The sequence below is a fragment of the Mastacembelus armatus genome, chromosome 24 (genome assembly GCF_900324485.2).
Source record: "Mastacembelus armatus chromosome 24, fMasArm1.2, whole genome shotgun sequence".
Taxonomy (NCBI): domain Eukaryota; kingdom Metazoa; phylum Chordata; class Actinopteri; order Synbranchiformes; family Mastacembelidae; genus Mastacembelus; species Mastacembelus armatus.
This window is the reverse complement of record NC_046656.1, coordinates 18,614,162-18,632,141: the sequence shown is the minus strand read 5'-3', so window position 1 is coordinate 18,632,141 and position 17,980 is coordinate 18,614,162. Positions and strand designations below refer to the sequence as shown.

The 17,980-nt window shown below is 40.7% G+C and overlaps 3 protein-coding genes across 9 annotated transcripts in view; 2 read left to right on the top strand and 1 right to left on the bottom strand.

Moving 5' to 3' along the window:
- eva1aa (eva-1 homolog A, regulator of programmed cell death a) overlaps window positions 1–3,301 on the top strand; it is a 55,947-nt gene extending 52,646 nt beyond the window's left edge. For all 4 annotated transcript variants that reach the window (XM_026319276.1, XM_026319279.1, XM_026319280.1 and 1 more), the window contains 2 exons: window positions 179–352; window positions 1,365–3,301. In XM_026319276.1, coding sequence (XP_026175061.1) covers window positions 179–352; window positions 1,365–1,744 — 554 coding nt within the window. In that variant the 3' untranslated portion in view covers window positions 1,745–3,301. The remainder of the gene's footprint in view (window positions 1–178; window positions 353–1,364) is intronic.
- A 669-nt stretch (window positions 3,302–3,970) lies between these two features.
- efhc1 (EF-hand domain (C-terminal) containing 1) lies at window positions 3,971–8,978 on the top strand. Of its 2 annotated transcripts, none has more exons than XM_026318730.1 (10): window positions 3,971–4,168; window positions 4,578–4,799; window positions 4,879–5,166; window positions 5,267–5,416; window positions 5,875–6,061; window positions 7,170–7,357; window positions 7,516–7,656; window positions 7,776–7,989; window positions 8,171–8,334; window positions 8,845–8,978. In XM_026318730.1, the coding sequence occupies exons 1-9, from the start codon at window positions 4,103–4,105 to the stop codon at window positions 8,326–8,328; spliced, it is 1,614 nt and encodes a 537-aa protein (XP_026174515.1). In that variant the 5' UTR covers window positions 3,971–4,102; the 3' UTR covers window positions 8,329–8,334; window positions 8,845–8,978. The 2 variants fall into 2 exon arrangements, with proteins under 2 accessions (XP_026174515.1, XP_026174514.1); XM_026318729.1 differs by having other exon boundaries at window positions 7,170–7,396.
- A 384-nt stretch (window positions 8,979–9,362) lies between these two features.
- On the bottom strand, window positions 9,363–17,253 carry tram2 (translocation associated membrane protein 2). 3 transcript variants are annotated; one of them, XM_026319334.1, is made up of 11 exons: window positions 17,053–17,253; window positions 14,983–15,046; window positions 14,688–14,797; window positions 13,520–13,636; window positions 13,316–13,374; window positions 13,008–13,092; window positions 12,766–12,836; window positions 12,353–12,457; window positions 11,088–11,231; window positions 10,472–10,629; window positions 9,363–10,239 (listed from the first exon to the last, which is right to left on the bottom strand). In XM_026319334.1, the coding sequence occupies exons 1-11, from the start codon at window positions 17,170–17,172 to the stop codon at window positions 10,163–10,165; spliced, it is 1,110 nt and encodes a 369-aa protein (XP_026175119.1). In that variant the 5' UTR covers window positions 17,173–17,253; the 3' UTR covers window positions 9,363–10,162. The 3 variants fall into 3 exon arrangements, with proteins under 3 accessions (XP_026175119.1, XP_026175120.1, XP_026175121.1); XM_026319335.2 differs by lacking the exon at window positions 17,053–17,253 and adding an exon at window positions 15,987–16,966; XM_026319336.1 differs by lacking the exon at window positions 17,053–17,253 and adding an exon at window positions 15,202–15,929.
- Between the last annotated feature and the right edge of the window lie 727 nt (window positions 17,254–17,980).

Here is a 17,980-nt window from a genome sequence, read left to right as displayed (position 1 = left end):
TAACACACTAGTAGGGTGCCGTTGCATGTGGGGTAACAGATTCTGATCTGATTGTGTTTATGTTTCATTTACAAATCAAGCTTTTAAATAAAGAGCTCAAATGCTAAGTGATCTACCCACCTGCATTGTCTGGTTTGTGCTGTTTAAATTAATTTTGCTGCTCTATCGTCATTTGCAGAGAAGAAGAAGATTAGGGAGACAAACCCCGACGAGGAGAAGGCTTCAGAAAACGGAAGAGGAGGAGGAGAAAGTCCACTGCGGCCCAGAGCCATGAATCCCATCATCAACTCCACCTCTAGCCCCAACATGCCCTTCATCAGCAATGCACTGGCAGCCTACACCTACATATCAGGTAGAGCAACACTCTAATCTAATGTCACATCATGTCACAGGAGGCCATAAGCTGCTCTCTGACCTCCTTTGGAGAAGGGTTACATTTCGTGTTAGGGAGTCAGGGTTACGTTGTTATTCTCATTAGTGGAGCAGCATCAGCTCAAGACGACTTCTCAGCCAGTGATCTTACTAACACTGGATTTTGAGTGTGCAGATTCATGAGTGTTACACTATAGTTTGTGTAAAATCGCTTGTTTCCCTTTTCCTGGTACTGAAAGGTGGATAAATGCGGGCCAGAGGAATGCAGATGTCAGGCAGAGATAACGGCTACACACACTACGCCTGCTGTCAGTCACCTTCTCTAGCCAGCTGCTCCAACAGACGCTAAAGTCAGAGAAAGAGCTTGGAGATGTCCTGTTTTATTACCTCCTAGTAATGATAAACTGCATAGTTTCACCTTGAAACATCAAGTTTATTAAGAAAAAAAAGAAGAAAAATCTGTTCAAAACTTATTTAAATTTGTGGAACCAGCGTAATATGGCAGGTCTTAGGAAGCTGAGGACGATCTGGACGCACTATAAGGTAGAAAAGGCTCAGTGAAGATGACATGAAGTTGGAAGAAGTTCTGATCGGAGTCATGTTGCAGATCACAGCACAGTCTGAGCTACAGGGAATAGATGCCATTCAGTCTTGTTCACATTGGGCTTGAGGAGGTGGAACAGTATTACGCAACATTAACAACATATAGAGATGCATTTCTGCAGACAAGGGGCAGGAGAGGAACAGTGCAAAGCAGTGGTAGCAGAATTAATGAAACATTATAACCAAACCAAGAGACCAAGCCAGATACATGAGTCATATGAGCTATAAGTCTGCATCCAGTGTTCAGTGCAGTGAGTGAGCCATCCAATGAAATCATTTACAGCAGAGGAAAATAAAACGTGACCCAACATCAGTCAGAAAGATCCAATTAAATGTTTGACATGTTTTCTGTGAGAAATCAGCTGAACATTCTTTTTCACCCATAAAAGACCACCCAGAGAGGGCAGCGCTCTTCTTCGTCTGCGGTGTGTGTTTGGGCCTGTTCCTCACACTCTTCGCCCTGGTGGTCCAGATCTCCTGTCGCACCGACTGCCAGCCCCGCCAGCGGCCTCCCACCAAGAAGCGAGCACGTCCTGCTGACTCGTCCTCAGATTCCAGTGACTCCGACTCAGACTGGGACACCACTTCAGATTTGTCAGCACGGAGACACCGGCGCTTTGAGCGCACACTTAACATGAACGTGTTCACGTCGGCAGAGGAGCTGGAAAGAGCGCAGAGGCTCGAGGAGAGGGAGCGAATCATCCGAGAGATCTGGATGAATGGCCAACCGGACATCCCGGGGACACGAAGCCTCAATCGGTATTACTGAGGGCTGATGAGAGGTTTTTGGTTTAGAACACACTTAACTTGAACAAGAGTTAGGATGCACTTGGTTTGAAAGGGGCAGGAGACAAGGCTCTAATGAAGATTTATAAGGACGAGTGCAGCAGGGACTGTGGACTCACACTGATGAGAGCGGTAGAAGGGTTTGGAGACCTTCCACTCCTGCTGATTAACATATTCCTCTGGGTGTCATAAGCTATACCCCATTGAGCAAGAGAATAAGCTTCCCTTCTGCGTGGTAAGCTCACCTCTTAGTCACCTCCTTCTGCCAGGAGCAAGGGGTGAGAGGCTTTGCAGCCTTGCCAATGACCTCAGCAGGCCTTTTTGAAATGTGGATTTATGGACTAGCTGCCTTAGACACACACTGGCCTGCAGAGGCTTCATGGTGACTGAAGGACCAAGGGCTCAGATGGGTCTGTTTTATACAGGGCCTGCGGCAGTTGCAGAAGACAGTGACACTTGGAGCTTTATGCTCAGCACCCTCCAGTATTCAGCTGTGGATTTTGTAGAGGGGCAGCATAAAGCAGGGAGAAGTGTACTGGACAATGTAAGACAATCTTTTCACAGTGAAATAACCAAGCTGCCTTTTGACCTTTGTAAAACCAAAAGATATTTTTAGGAGAATTCATCTCAACCATTATGAGATCTATTTTATAATATTTAATAGTTTATTGATGTTGTGTATTTTTGTTTTCAAGTATGGTTTATTATGAGATATTTTTATACTTGGAGAAGGTTGTCTGGCACCTCAGGGATGCAATCCTAGTGTTTCTGTGTTTGATTGATGTATTTGTTCAGCCTATTTTAACAGCTATGTCAGCGTTTAAAGAAAAGAATTAGAAATATCATATAAAGAGCCTCAAAGAGGCTTTAGTGATTTAACCTTATTTTTCATAGAGTGTTTAATTCACAGTGCAGTGCCTTTTCTAGCTATTAAGCCACTGTGGTCAAGAGTGCAGCTGGAGCATCACTGGTCAGTTAATTTTTAGAAATTCCTAAATTCATCTTATCACAAGTGGATTCCCTTTTACATTTACTGTACAGTGAAGCCAGTGTGTAACATGGATGTCTCTGTCAAACATTGCACTTGCTATCTCACCAGATGTAAATTCGTGAAAGTATGATACTTCTGTACCACTGAATTTAATTTTCTAGAAAATATTTTTTCAGGTTGGGTTAGGTCGCACTCATAGAAAACTGTGCAAGTGTCCTAATGTTCAAGGATCCCAGTGGTAATTGCTGCTCATGGCCATCTGAAGAAGGAATCAGCATTACAAATTGCTAAATCATGCTGCCACTTCAATAATATAAGCTATTGTCCATCTAGTTCTGTTTGTGCTGCCCTCAATTCAAGCATGGAAATATTACTAGTTTTCATAAAAAGCTCCTGAGTGAGAGTTTAATTGGACATAACACAGGACATATTAGGGTCATCTACATAAAGGCTGAGTAAAGGAGATTAAACATGTGCCAATTGCTGGTAAAGTGAGACCAAAATATGACTCCTGTGCTTGGAATAAATGGTGTTCAAAAATGACTATCACTCACTACTCTACTCCTTTTTTTTAATTGGTTTATTCTTTATTTCACACGTATGTCTGAAGTGACATTTTGCATTTTAAATCTCATTGTAAATGTGCAGAGCTTGAAAACATGGTCCGGTTATGCACAGAGCTCACACTGTCCTACTGCACTCATATAATTATTTTATTTCCTTCTGCAAATCTGGAGCGTAAACAGTATAATGAGGTACTAATCAACAAGTCATGCTTCTGTGCTTATGGTGACTGGAGTGCCAGACAGAATAACTCTATTATTGAGATTTATTGGGGTTGCCCGCCCCCTGGTGGTAAACCCTGAGCTCTACAGTTTCAGTAAATTAAAGTTACATAATTTTAATGAAGTTATTGTCATGTATAGTCATGACAAATCATTTTCAAATATAATTTCAATCGTATGCAGCACGTATGAACAAACAGCAGCGGAATAAAACAATATTAATAGTAATTATTAATATTCTGGTTCATATATCTTTAAAATCTATTATTTATCTCTAAATTTGTCGGACCTGACATGTTTTAATCCCTCTGGTTTTCACTCTGGGTTTATTTTACTTATATTTTTTTAGAAATAGTTTTTTACTTATTTGATCGTGTGTGTGTGGGTGTGTGTGTGTGTGTGGTTGTTGTGTCGTTTCCATGGATACCATAAACTGACCACAGCGGGGCCGTCGGGAGGTTTTTGCGCAACAACAAAACGTGTCCGGTTAAACCCGCAAAATACAAAAACTACTGTTCAACATTTTGTGGAGACGAAAAAAATTTTAAAAAACGCAAAACTAGCAATGTCCTGGAACTGGAACAGCCACGGATTACCTTTTTTACCAGGATACACATTCCGGGACGTAACGGTGAGAAAAGCTAATAGTCAGTCACATTTAAATAGCGAGGTTGATTCACAATCTGCTGGATCCTTCCTTCTGTCATTTGTTCTCAATAAAATTTGCGACTTAAAAGTTTGACATTAACATTCAGAGACTGATTTAGGTTTAGATGTATTATTATGTGCTAATGAAAGCTGTTAGTCTGTCAGCCCAGATAGATAGATAGATACTTTATTCATCCCCCATGGGGGAAATTCAGATTTATTTATCATTTATTTATCAGAATTATCTCTCATACCTTCTGAAACACAGTATGTAAATACAGTATCAGATGATAACAGCCCTTTGAGTGTGGTGCATTAGCGTCACACTCATTGCACCGTACAGTTTAATATTTGATTTCCCAGAACTAAAACTGTACAGTCTTCCTCTGCAGAAGTCAGCCTTCCATCGCCCCCAGACACTGGACTACAGGAACGGCTATGCTCTGCCTCGTCGTCCCACTGTTGGCATTGGACAGGATCCTCTTTTATCAGAGCAGCTGATCCAGCAGCAGCTCAGTGAGTTGGTGTTTGAGACACCAGACCTTACTTATGGCTCCTGTGATGAAAGCCTATCTGAAGACTTCATCCCAGCTCATGTTGCCCTGGACAAGAAGGTGCGACTCCACCTCATGGTGTAAAGCCAATGTCATGATTTTTTCTGTTGCTGTCCAGTAAATTCCTTCTCTCTTGTAGGTGCTGCGCTTCTTTGCATACTTTCAGGAGGATATCCTGTATTCCCCTGACGAGGTGTACCGGGTGCGTCCTGTGGTGGTTTACTACTACCTTGAGGATGACAGCATGTGCTTCATCGAGCCCATGGTGGAAAACTCTGGGATACCTCAGGGGAAACGGATCAAACGGCAGCGTCTGCCCAAGAATGAACATGGAGAGTATTACCAGTGGAAAGACCTCAACCTCAGCATGGACCTGGAGGTGTATGGAGTGAAGTACCACATCACACAGTGTGATGCTTTTACAAAGGTACGACACCCACCTCTATTCATGCTTTCTGTTTTTCATTAATCTTGTCTGGATATGTACCTGACAGTCTCTCTATGTGTCCATCATTCACCATTTACAGGAATTCATGGAAAGTGAGGGTATAATTCTGAACGAGCCTGAGCAGATGCCAACGGATCCTTACAGTAAACTGCGCAAAAAACCTCAACCTTGCTACACAACACCCTCCGAATTTGACCGCATGCATCAGTTTCTAACCATGGACCGCAAGGTAAAGGGATATCCCTCCTTTCCAAACTCACTGGGTAACCAAACCATTACAAACCCTAATCTGGAGCTGGAGCAGAACAGTATCTCCTCTCCAGGCTATTTAGAGATCAGACATTACTTGTTTGGCTAGTTTTTATACCTGCAAGCAAAAAAAAAACTGCAATTAGAAGAATATAGCTTGTTAATGTGAATATGTAGTAAGAGACTACTCATAATAGGACCACCAGAATGAGCACTATGTAGTGTATCCATGGAAACAACTTAATTTGCCTTAAGCAAAACCAGTATTTAATATTTTAAAATGTTTTTTAACCACCCATTAAAAAAAAGCCAGCTGCACAAACCTGAGGTCATAGAAATCATAAAATATGAACTAAAAACTGCAAAGTAATCCTAAAAGTGTTGTTCTAAAGTGTTTTTGATGAGGTGGTTTTTAGGCTTTAACCTCTTCCTGGTCAGGTGCTCCGTTTCTTTGCCCTGTGGGACGACACTGACTCTCTGTACGGGGAGACCAAGCCTGTTACCATCCATTATTACCTGGTGGACGACACGGTGGAGGTCAGAGAAGTCCACGAACCCAACAGCGGCTGCGATCCCTTCCCTGTCCTGATGCGCAGACAGAGGCTTCCCAAGAAAATGAAATCAGGTGAGATGCAATAAAATGTCACTTTTAACTGTAGTTAATCTCCTAGTGGAGAATGAAGCAGTGGATATGCGGTTCATTTATAGGAAGTGCTGACTTTCACTTCAATATTTAAGTCATGGAGAAATGTCTGTATTTTAACAATAGCTTTCATATTATTTTTCAATTAAATTCAATTCAATTTATTTGTATACCACCAAATCACAATACAAATCATCTCAAGGCACTTTACAAAAACTAAAAACCCAACAAATCCCTTATGAGCAAGCACTTTTTTCAACTACAAGCTAATCAGACCGAGTAATCATGAGTAGGCCTGATCACCTGACGTGCTCCAGTGTAGACCCTCCTCTTCATGTTTGTGGGGCCGCAGCTAATTAGTGAGCAAGTTAGTGCTGGAAAGAAAACAGGAGGAAACTGAAGGGGAGTTTTCTGTATGTTTTCCTTGGATCACCTGTCCGTCTGAGTATCTGCCCTGGTGTTTACATGTTTCAGTTAAGTTCTCTTTGTTAAAGACATTTAGTTGCTACAGCTTCATTGTAACAGAAAATAACTAGTAGTAGTACAATTACCGAGGCATTTAAGCTTTCTCTTGCCTAACTGTTTGCAGACCTGTTTTGCAGCATTGGTGACATATGATGTAATTTCCAAACATTTTATTTGACTGTGCTGAAGGTGGATTCGGTTCAGCCTCGTTAACAGTGTTTTTCTTAAGTTCATGATCTACAGATGTGTCCTGAGGGGCTCCCCAGCCTGAATTTATAAACAGAGGTTTAATACGTGTAATGTTTCCTAATCCTAAGAAACACATTTGACTGAATAGGGGCTGTGATTTGCAATGATAATGTTACAGAAACTGCTCACTGAGTAAGAGAGTAAATAGTCTGTTAGTTTCCCTGGAGCTGCCATCTCTGAGTGACATACAGTCCTGATCAGTTTAGTTAATTACAGTCAATGTTCAATGTTTAATCTGATTATTCTATTCTTGTGTCTGACCTACTATTAATCTGTTCAGGGCTAAACCAACATAGAAGATTAAATTGATTTAAAAACAAACAAAAAACATAATGTGATGGTGTTTTCTAACAATATTCTGCCTATTTGCTTCTAGAGACTTTCCCCAGCTGTGTGCTGGAGCTCTCAAAAGATGAAGTGGATGAATATTACTCCCCCAAAGACTTCCAGGTGGGTCAAACGGTTAAGCTGCTGGGTCGTCGCTTCCTGCTGCACGACTGTGATGGCTTCACTAAAGAGTATTTCCAAAAGAACCACCCGGACATGGAGATAAAACCCACTGAGGTATCGAAAAAGGTCGACAGGACTCAGGAAAGGAAGAAGGTTGAATATTTCATCAGTTAGTTTTTTGCCTTTTGCTAAACTGTTGACTTTTGTCTGAGGGAACATGTGGAGTCATAAATAATGAGTTCCCTATTACCCCCACATGCCCATGTTTACAGGAAGTTCCTCCCTACAATGGTTTTGGTTCACTTGAAGACTCCCTCCAGAACTGCTTGTCACTGATTCCTGAGCCTCCCAAAAAGAATGTGCTAAAGATGCTGGAGAACGACCACAAAGTGTTGCGCTACAGTGCCAGACTGGTGAGACAACATCTGAGAATGTGTTGGTGCTGCTCCTTTGACTGCTGATCGTTGTATTTTTAAAGCCAGTGAAAACAAAAAAGACTATTTATCTCCGTCCAATGTTACTGCTGCTCCAGGACTCCCAGAATCCCAAAGATGAAGGCCGACGTTTCGTACTGTCCTACTTCCTGTCGAGTGACATGATCAGTATCTTTGAAAAGTCCACTCGCAACTCTGGGATCATCGGTGGCAAGTTCTTGGAAAAGACACGCGTCCCGAAGCCAGGCTGTCCAGTGGAGAATCCCGAGTTCTACTCACCTGCAGACTTTGCTATTGGAGCCACTGTGGAAGGTATGTTCTGATTTTGTCTGCCTGTATTGGTTAGTGTGTTATTATGCCTTTATCTACAAAAAAAGCTCATGTTGCTACAGTACCATATGTGTCTTTGTAGATAGTTGGTTTTACTTTAATCATTGTATCATCACATTTTAAAGTTCAATGTCACCCTTTTCCTCTCTCCTTTTTTTCTTAGTTTTCAGCCACCGTTTTGTTTTGACCAATGCCGACAGGTATGTGCTTTCATACCTGGAGTCCAACGCAAGCCAGATCCCTTCTCAGACGCTGGAATCATTGCGTAAGAAGTTGAATGTGGGAACAGCTAATAACCAGCCAGGTGACCGAAATGACTAAGATAAGGTCAGTGAGTTTTTTCTGTTATATTAACAAATCCTATACAGAAGATACAGAAGAGGTAGTCATCACTGGGCCTCGAGGTCCAAGGTTGGCTACCTCTGCCATATAGACTTAAACCAACAATGTATTTGTGTACTCGCCGTAATGTGTCTGAATGCAGAACCTGGTTTAGCTTATCAGTCTGTGCTGCAGACCTCCATGGTCATTAAAAACTATTAAAAACAGTCACATTGCTGCACTGGTTGACAAGTTTCATACAATAATTAGCTAAACGAGGTTGTGTCTTCACAAATATTATGGTGGGAACAGCAAATTCATTGTTGGGTTTACTTTCTGTACAGGGTCTGTAGACAATAAAAACTTTGTCATTGACCTTATCCTTTAGGTGCAATCAGAAAACCATCCCAGTTATTGCATGATTATGGAATTAACATCTTTCTTCTAGTTAGTGTCACTTTTTAAAAGATTTGGAAACATTACATCAACTCATGCCCATACTTCTTTCTTTATCAGGCAATGAAGTATCAGAGCCATCTTTGTGATGTTGGAGAACACTGGATGACTTAAGTGTCAGTCTAACAAGAGTATCAATCAAAAGCTTTGTAAAATGTTCAAGACAAATAAATGCTGGACACATGGTAGAAAAAGGGATTTGTTTGGTGGTGATTGGCAGCTTCAAAAACAAATATATCACACATGTGAAACAAAACAAAAAAAAGGTTGACAAACTGCTGTTAGTATTAAGCTGAACCATAGTGCTGAATAGAGGTGGCTGTTGCTCAGGAGGTAGAGCATGTTGGTAACAAATCCATGAACCACAAGGGTTGGTGGTTTGATCCCTGGCTTCTCTGGTTGCAGCTTCTCACAGAAGTGGAACAGGGACTTAGGCAACATACTGACACTGAACCCCCTAGGCTGATCCATCGTGAATGTAGAAAAGTGCTGCATGTACCAGACCTACCCAGAATTCCCTGAACAGGTTACTGTTCCGTTTTATTGGAAATGTAAACAAGTTTGAGTAATCGTGTGCCTTTGTCTTCAATGTAGTTTTAATTTGACACAGCTGCAAATTTTGTTCACAAAAAACATCTTAGTTGCAACAGAAGAGCTTGTACATGTCAGAAAATGGCATTATGTAATAAAGTAATTAACAAAAAGAAAGAACTAAGAAAAACAAACCTGGAATGGCATGCTGTAATATCCAACATACATACTTATCTGTTAAGTAACCAGTGACACATGTAAGAAATCAATATAGACAGATGTAAATCAATAGGAGGAGGCCCAGGTTGGTTGGTTGGCCAAAAATCCCTTCTCCGACAGAACAAAAGGGATAATGTTAAGGCCAGAATACAGTAAGCTCATATCATCAGTAACATTCTCTGCTCCAACGATTCAGACTAGAAAACAAGCAAAGCCGGCTCAAATGCAAAAGCTGCAAACAGCTGCAACATCAGACAACACTAAAACCAATACAGTACTTATGTATGAGGATACGAATCAACACATTCAACACTGACACACGTGTGCCGGATACTGTGTTCACTTTCAATCAATTCTGCATACGATGGTGTTCCTCAGAGTGGGATAGCAGGCTGCGTGGATGTATAAAAAAATACTGATATGAAAAGGTAAATGTCTGTTGGCTAGAGGGATTTCCTTGGATTTCATTTTCCAGCATTCAAGCCTAAGTCTGTAGTGACTGAGTCCCTGTAACATCTCAGGACATACCCAACTAGAAGCTTGTGGGCCAGCAGCCACCAGCTTCTCTGTTGTGCAGATGAGAAACCTTAGGTTAAGGTGGTTGTTCAGGTCAGTCAGTGTGTTAGTTTTAAGGCGATTTGAGTTTTTTGGTCCGAGGAGAGGCTCCATTCTCAGCTTTAAGGACTCCGTTTTCATGGTGACCAACTGGTGGAAAGAGACAGAGGAGAGAAGTTCAGATGCACATAGACTTTCAGTGTGATCAAGACAAAATCCAAGTAAGGAATGATGGGAATGAGAAAAATGTGTTTGAAGCCATGAATAGGGCACATTCCTGAAACTAATACTGTGAAAGTGCTGCTTGATTCCTCTGGTAAAATTTGTGATGAGATGATATGAGTGTGTAATGGTGCAGGTTCGAGTAGGTGTTTATCCTCACGTGAGTCTCTTTTCAGTGGCCGTAGGGATTGTTTGGTGGCAGCCTTCTTGCGTAGCGCCTGTTCATGTCTGAACTCCCTCCAGCGCCTCAGCTGGAAGCGGATAAACTTCCAGAGTAGCCAAGATTGGGTCAAACATACCAGCAGGAGAACAGTCATCCTGAGGGGCCATAAGGGAAGAAGATTGTCATCATGTGAGAGTTAATGAAATAACCTTTGACCCTGTTTTTTTAATTTCAGACCTAGACATGTGTTTTAACAGCTTATTAGCTCTTGTTTTTCTGTATGTGTTCAAAACCTCCCCCTGCATGTCTCTACAAGCAAAAGTGCAGCTGAAAATAAGGTAACACATATTCTAGATATCCTGACTAATCACATTGTGACTCCAGAGAATAACTAAGAAATATCTTTACTTTGGGGAGAAAACAAAAAACAACTCCGTCAATCAGTGTTGGAATTTGTGGCTATAGACTGAATTTAAGTTGTAAAACAATAAAATACAAAATAAGTTAACTATTTATCGGCACTAAGCAGTAGCTGTAAAAAGTATATGAAGTAAATGAATCACTATCCACAAATGTTGGACATTGGTCATTTTTGGCCAGTTTAAGGCTTTACCTTATCAATACAGTGTTGAAGTTGCCCATCTCCAAGTCCAGCACCTGGTTCTCAGCACGAGCCAAACCAAAGCCAACAGCCAGGAACATCAGAGTCAGAGTGGCCATCCGTGTAAACACAAAGCTGACTGCCCACAGGTCAAACCTGAGGCACAGCACAAACTCAAGTTATGGCCAATTAAAACACACAAAAGGCTCCAGAGAAGATCAGCTCCATTAGGTGATCATCAAACTCAACAAGCCAACTATAAAATGTACTGTAAAAGTAGAGCTGCATGATTCTGGGTAAAATGTGAATCACGATTTTCTCTCATGACTCGACCAATGAGATGTTCTTATTTTTTGCATGATGATTTACATGATGTCAAAAGTAACAACATGATCTTTACAACGTTGCTGTTATTGTCCATAAAGGGATCAGAAACATTTGTTTCACGTTCCCCACCTGCACAGAAAGACTCCTCTCAAGCCTGAGTTATTTCATTATCGCTGTCGCTGCCTGTCCTTTCACCGTGTTAAACACACTGGATTTAGAGTTTGAGTCAGTCTTCCTGTGTACAACTCGTCATGTGATACAACATACTCCTATTATTGGCTAATGCAGCTTAGCGAGGAAAAGGGGGTGCTAGGTTTTGAGCACAAACAAATCATAGGGATATCAGAATCGAGATTTAAAAACAATCATGCAGCCCTACGTAAGAGGTGAAAAACATGTAAGCACATGGTGCAGTATCTTAAGGAGGAGGAGTTTAAAGACTTAAGTGTTTGTAGTAGGAGTACAGTTGGGTCCATATGTGTCTGTACAGATCTGTAGCCATTTTAAACATAAACCCCCATTTTCAAAGGATCAGACTAACATAAAATATATAATTATATTTTTAATGCTGGGTTGCAAACAAGCAGCAATTGAAGGCAGCTGCAGTAAAGGTCTGGATCCATTGGATTTGAGGCTTCAGACAGTCGCTGCAGAGAATTTGCATTCAAGTATTTAATAATAATTATATATGTTTAGTTTTACTTTGTCCAATTACTTTTGAGCCTCTGGTTGGGTCAATGTCCAGAAGTGGCTGTAACTCCTATACAATTGAATTGAAGCTGTTGGTCTACACTTAACGCCTTCTTTCAGAACCATTGCGGTGGTGTACCGAGGCAAAATTCTGAAAATTGTGTCAGAAAATTTGGACCTAACTGTGTAAATTAAAGTAAAATACGAGTCAAACCAGCAACAAAAAGTTCAAAACCATTAGGCCCAGTGCGGTTACTCACATTTTCTGATGGTTCTCATCAGTGAAGTAGAAGAGTCTGGCGATGTGGAAGCCCAGCTCTGACACATACTGGAGGAAGAGGAGTACCAGACCCACACGACTCAAACTACACAGGAAAGAAGAGAGAAACAATCACTGGGAGGAGATACGAAAAGTAAACAGTGGATGTGGACAAACAACAACAACAGCAGTGGAAAACAGTGTAATCAATGCATTTCTAGACTGCAGAGTAATTAGCATATATCATTTCAAATAGCAGGGTCAGGGTCACAAGCTGTGAAATACATTTCAAGGTCACAAACTCATTCTGAGAAGTTCAAGCATCACTTTGAACTCAGGACTGTTTGTTATTTGCTGTTCTTTCTTGCATGTCTCAGTTTTGCATGCTTTCTAAAAGCTCCACTAGATGCTTACTTTAACAAATAGGCTGCAGAGATGTGTAGTAGATACAAGCAGATGTACTGCAGCTGTCGAGAAATCTCCTCCTGCAAGACACACAGCCTTTATTTGCAAAAGTATTTCTGTGTCATATCCTGGATTGTTTTGTTCAATAATCACTGTCTAAAGTACATGCACAACCCACACAAGCCAACACACACACAGCTTATCTAGTCACACTCCAGAGCTCCCCCAGTTCCCAGAGCCTCCTTACTGACCTTGCGTACTTTCTGGAAGTAGAGCTCTGGCAAGGCATGGAGCCAGTAGGCCAGTTGAGTGAGGTAGAAAAACTTCACCTGAAACCTGCAGCAGAGAAAGGACAAATAGGAGAGGTTGGTGCAGTGTGCAGTGCTGCCACAGTGAGTCGGGTTTGACTGACTTCTGACTAAAAAAAATTAATCTTTACATTTACATGCAAAAAAATGTACTCAATTCTCTGCAGCTTAACTGATGATGAAAAGGAACATCAGTATTGATTTTATATATTAATGCAGTACTAGCCATGCTAGGTACACATTGGCCATACCTGAGATGTACATGAGGATAGTTCTCCCAAAGGCTGCTGGGATGCAGGAGATATCCTTCCTGCATGAAAACATAAAACAAAACAAAACGTTGCTTTAATACTGCAGTTTTTGTGTGTATGTGCCAAAAATAACCATAGTTCTCCTTGATATGTATATGTGTCATTTAAAATCAATAGAAGTTGTCACAGTAAAATCTCACTTACTGTTATAAGGATGTAAAGACTCCACACACTAGACACAAAATGGAACACACAGAGTTGACCCGACTCATTAAACTTGGTGTTCTTGCTCTTGGAGAGGTGGAGACGCCGGTTCACTTTCTGCAAAGTAAACCATACAACACAACATGTGAATGCAGCTGGCATCAGTCACAGTAAGTGACTGTGTCACTCTGTGTCATGCACAAGGAAGTGTCATACAAATAACTGGAGCAAGAAAGGAAACCAGATACTATTTCTGGCTTCTGGTAAAACCTCTCCTCTGAAGGAGGATTCTTTCAAACCCTTTGGAAACTGTGGTGATGAGAGCTAAAATAAAACCTTGTTCCTCCTCACTGACCTATTTCTAAACAATGACACAAGGGCTCATCGTTTCAGATGGATCAAATGCTACTCGCTTCCTGCCTACCCACAGAGCACTAGACCAGTGTCAGTCTGCTTTTTAGTCTGATTTAGTCTTGGAAACAGTCAGCGTACCAACTATGCTGCGTCTTTGTTTTTATGTGGTATTCTTTTAATCCACTCTGTTAAAAATGTTCTTATAACACCACAAAGTACACTGGAAACAGCTCATATCTTAGTTTCACTACACTGTGTTTTTATATCCTTGAATATATTAATAGACTCCTGTGCTGCTGTTCTTACAGACAGGCCACAACATCTTAAATATTTGAAGTGTCTTTCAGATTCCTCACTGCAAAAACAGGTTATGGTTATTGTGATGAAGATAATAAAATCACCTTCACAGCATGGAACGTCACCTAAACATAAACACACCTAGTATTGTTCTACTACACAAGTGCAAAGAACTCAATTTTCACATATGTTGATAACTTATTTTGGTAACCCTTCATTTTATGGGCCTGTAATGTTTAGTCATTTGTGTCCAGTCAAGCATATTATTGAATAACTAATGAACAATATTAATTGGCAAGTCAAGTATATTTATGTAGATTTGAATGGAACCTTAATGGAAATAAGCATCAAATTACACATGCTATCCAGAGAGTTTCCTAAGCAATTAGAATCAGTTGAAAATGTGTATATGTTGCTAACAAATAAGGGGATAAAACTAAAAGTCATAAAATAACAGTGCGACAGAGGAAGACATTTCTGTGACATGGGTGTATTGTGACACTATTAAGGTACTTACATCCAATAGATACTCCTGCACTACAGCATGGAGGATGATGGCAATGAAGAAATAGAAGAGGATGGTAGCACAGTCCTTCCATCCATAATGGTACAATGTCATCTCTCCCTCTAAGCACACAGAGGTCAAACACACACAGCATGTTTGCAGTCACAGGTGTGTTAAACATCCTGTTTTGTAACCAGAATCACAACAGTGCTGTGACGCAGGAACAGCAGAAGTGAAACTTTGAAATGTACAAGTTAAAACAAAGGAATTAAGTGTTGAATAATAATTCCTCAAATGCACTGCTTACCTGGCAATAGTGTGGTGACATTGTATTGAGGCTGAATGAACAGTATGGCTGTCTTGGCTGTTGCCTGGTAATTAGACAAAACAATGATTAGCAACATACTTCAGTGAACTCAGAAGTCATTCATTCAGGTACCACTAACAGAATGGACGTGGGTGGTTGGCAGATGTACATACTGGGACAGTCCTAAGAATACAAGCTTTTCAGAATATATAGTGTTACCGTCAGTCAATTCTCCCCATCTGCCATTGTATTCAGCTGCTGGGAGCTGAATTCCTAAGGGCCTTGCAGCTGAGACATCTCTCTGGCATGACAAGGCTTGTATTGGCTTGGGATATGGAAAGTGTAACAGAGCTTTCCAGAATAATTTCATACAGAGCATCCCCACAAAGACGTGCATTAGGCCACTGTTTCCTCAACTTTTGGCTTATGAGCTGCAGTTTCGCTGCCTTTCCAACTCCTTACCTGGGTTAAGTATGTTCAGCCAATCAGAAGCTGGAAGGGCAGGGATAGTTGGAGAACAATTAGTGGCTCTCAAAGAACAGGGCTGTAAGTTCAGCTAAAGAGGGATCTTTACTTCTTACAATAATTTCACTTTTTGAATAATTGTTTAGTCACCAGAAACTAAAGAATAATACCCCTCTGAATTTCTCAGTGCCCAAAGAGGCGTCTTTGAATAGACAACCAGAATGAATGCACAGAAATTCAATTTACAACAATATATAAAAAAGTAAAAGCAAAAAACTTTCATATTTGAGAGGCCACAACCAGAAAATGACTATAACATCTTTCAACAGTTTCAACGTTTTGTGTCTCAGACCTTTTATCCATTTAATCAATGACTTGATTTGAAGACTTCGATCACCACATCGTTAACATGTGTCCCGAGCAAACTTAACATATGTAATTCGATACATAACAAAAACATTAAATAAATAAAACCAAACTTTTCTACTGTGGTCCGCATCATTGAACCGTGTTGGTCCCAGTCGGGCACCAGTGCTCACCAGTCATTCCTTGCACGCCAGAGCCACAAACCCTGACAACAATCTGGACGTCAACTACAGCTACAGCTACAACCACAGCAGCCTTGTTCTCAGTTCTAAAAATCGAGAAAAATTAAGGAAATCCCCTGGTCCTTTTTCTTTCTTTCTTTTTTTTTTTTTTTTTTACACACGACCAGCTGTGTGATCACAACCATGGTTCCGGATGGAAACTAAACCTCCAAGGGGCGGCCTTTAAGTCTGCACGGGAGCACGTATCAGAAACTACCAGCTGAAAAAACAAGTGTTTATCTCAGTCTTTGTGTGTCAGCGGTGAAATCGGCTCAGGTGGAGGTAGTTTTAGGAGAAGCTGAGCCCACAGGATCCAGCAGTAGCGGTTCAGAGATTGAGACGTGGCAGTTAACTAGTAGCATCAGGCTAGCACTAAAAAATCCAGACCGCTTCCGTTTATCTTTTCAAAATAAAACCTACCTAATCACGGATCTGTGCCAGAACTCATTCTAACCAACAGCGGTGCTTTTAATTTGAACGTTAAAAGCGTTTACTTCCTATCTTAATTTGGCTCTCGGTGGTTATTTGGAGTCAAAACGTTACAGCTGAGTTTCTGCTGGAAATTGGAAAATCGCGTTGTTAAAAGGTTAAATCTGGTGAATTTTAGGGAAAAAAGGAAGTTACACCATGTAGTGTTCCAGCAGCCACGTACTTCTCTGCCGGTGGAAAAGTTTCTGAATTGTAACCCGATTTAATAAACGCTTTTTAAAATACTGAGAAAAACCACCAACCTTTAACATAAACTGTGCAGAGCCTGCTCACATTTTTCCAGCTCGGTTTGCGTAGCTACTTTACGAACATTCACTATTCACAAAACTTGTAAAAACTGCAATAAGTGAATAAGCCACCATTACCCGCCGCGCTCATTAGACTGATACAAGGCTCAGCTGCAGTCCAACAAGCACAAAACCCCTTTTCCTCTCAGTAAGGTTTCACTGCCACTTGTGTGAATGTGCAGGAGGCTTTTGCCATCTTAAAACAGCTGAGGGAGTCGAGGGAAGAAAAGAGTTCATCTCACCTCAAACATCAACCCAATCAAAATGAAAATCACCAAACTGAAGACGATGTCCGCATGGTTTTGAATGAGGAATTCCTGGCTGAAGAAAGGATAACTCTTGTTTCTTCGGCGAAATGCCATGTCAGCTCAATGCTCTTTTCCCTGCTATTTTATAAATCTGAATTTTCCTGGCTACGAAGTTCAGGAGTTAACTTTCTCGCTGCTGTGCGCATGCGCGCCGTCTTAAAGGGCGAGTGCCATAAATACCTCCTCTAAGGCCGTTCACACAAAAATTTGTTAGAATAAAGGATCATTTCATCTGAGTGAAGATATCAAAATTATCCCCCAAAGTCAAAGTTCAACTGATAAAACCATCAATTATTTACTTTACAAACGTTTAAATACATCAATACAAGGTTGAATAATTACAGAAGCTTGTATTCCAGCCACCCTAGTGTGTAGGTTATTTATTGCATATTTAAAGCCACCAGTGGCCTTGCACTTCACTTCAAAATGTCATATAGGCAGTCACCCAGCATCATTTGACTTATCTGTTTGTACACATCAGTAATGAGCAGTAACGTGTCTGTTCCCTAAAAATAGCAATCAAGAGCACATAAAAAAGTCACTACATGTACAAGTACCTCAGGGAGCATCTTTTTACAGTTACACAGTAGACGTTTGAAAGCTTTTTAAAGTCAGTGCCTGAGACATTGTTTTTTTTTTTTAAACATAAGTTAATCCAAAAACATTTAAGTACATGGTCAACATGTAAATAAAGTTAAAACATTAAACACAGTTGTGCCAGATTGACACGCTGGCGCTACTCAAAGCAATGCCAGTTGATATGATTATACAAAACATACAGTATATTATTCTGTTTTTTTATGTTAATAAGGAAAAAAACACAGCAATATATGTATGGTACACAAGATAGTTGTGCTTTTAA

Excerpts from the sequence above, each read along its gene's own strand:
- efhc1 (XM_026318729.1), top strand. The coding sequence starts at position 4,103 with ATGTCCTGGAACTGGAACAGCCACGGATTACCTTTTTTACCAGGATAC. Across the intron at positions 4,800-4,878 it reads ATGTTGCCCTGGACAAGAAG|GTGCTGCGCTTCTTTGCATA; the intron begins GTGCGACTCCAC and ends TCTCTCTTGTAG. Across the intron at positions 6,062-7,169 it reads TCCCAAGAAAATGAAATCAG|AGACTTTCCCCAGCTGTGTG; the intron begins GTGAGATGCAAT and ends ATTTGCTTCTAG.
- tram2 (XM_026319334.1), bottom strand. The coding sequence starts at position 17,172 with ATGGCATTTCGCCGAAGAAACAAGAGTTATCCTTTCTTCAGCCAGGAA. Across the intron at positions 15,047-17,052 it reads TGATTGGGTTGATGTTTGAG|GCAACAGCCAAGACAGCCAT; the intron begins GTGAGATGAACT and ends TCTAATTACCAG. Across the intron at positions 12,837-13,007 it reads ACTTCCAGAAAGTACGCAAG|GAGGAGATTTCTCGACAGCT; the intron begins GTCAGTAAGGAG and ends TGTGTCTTGCAG.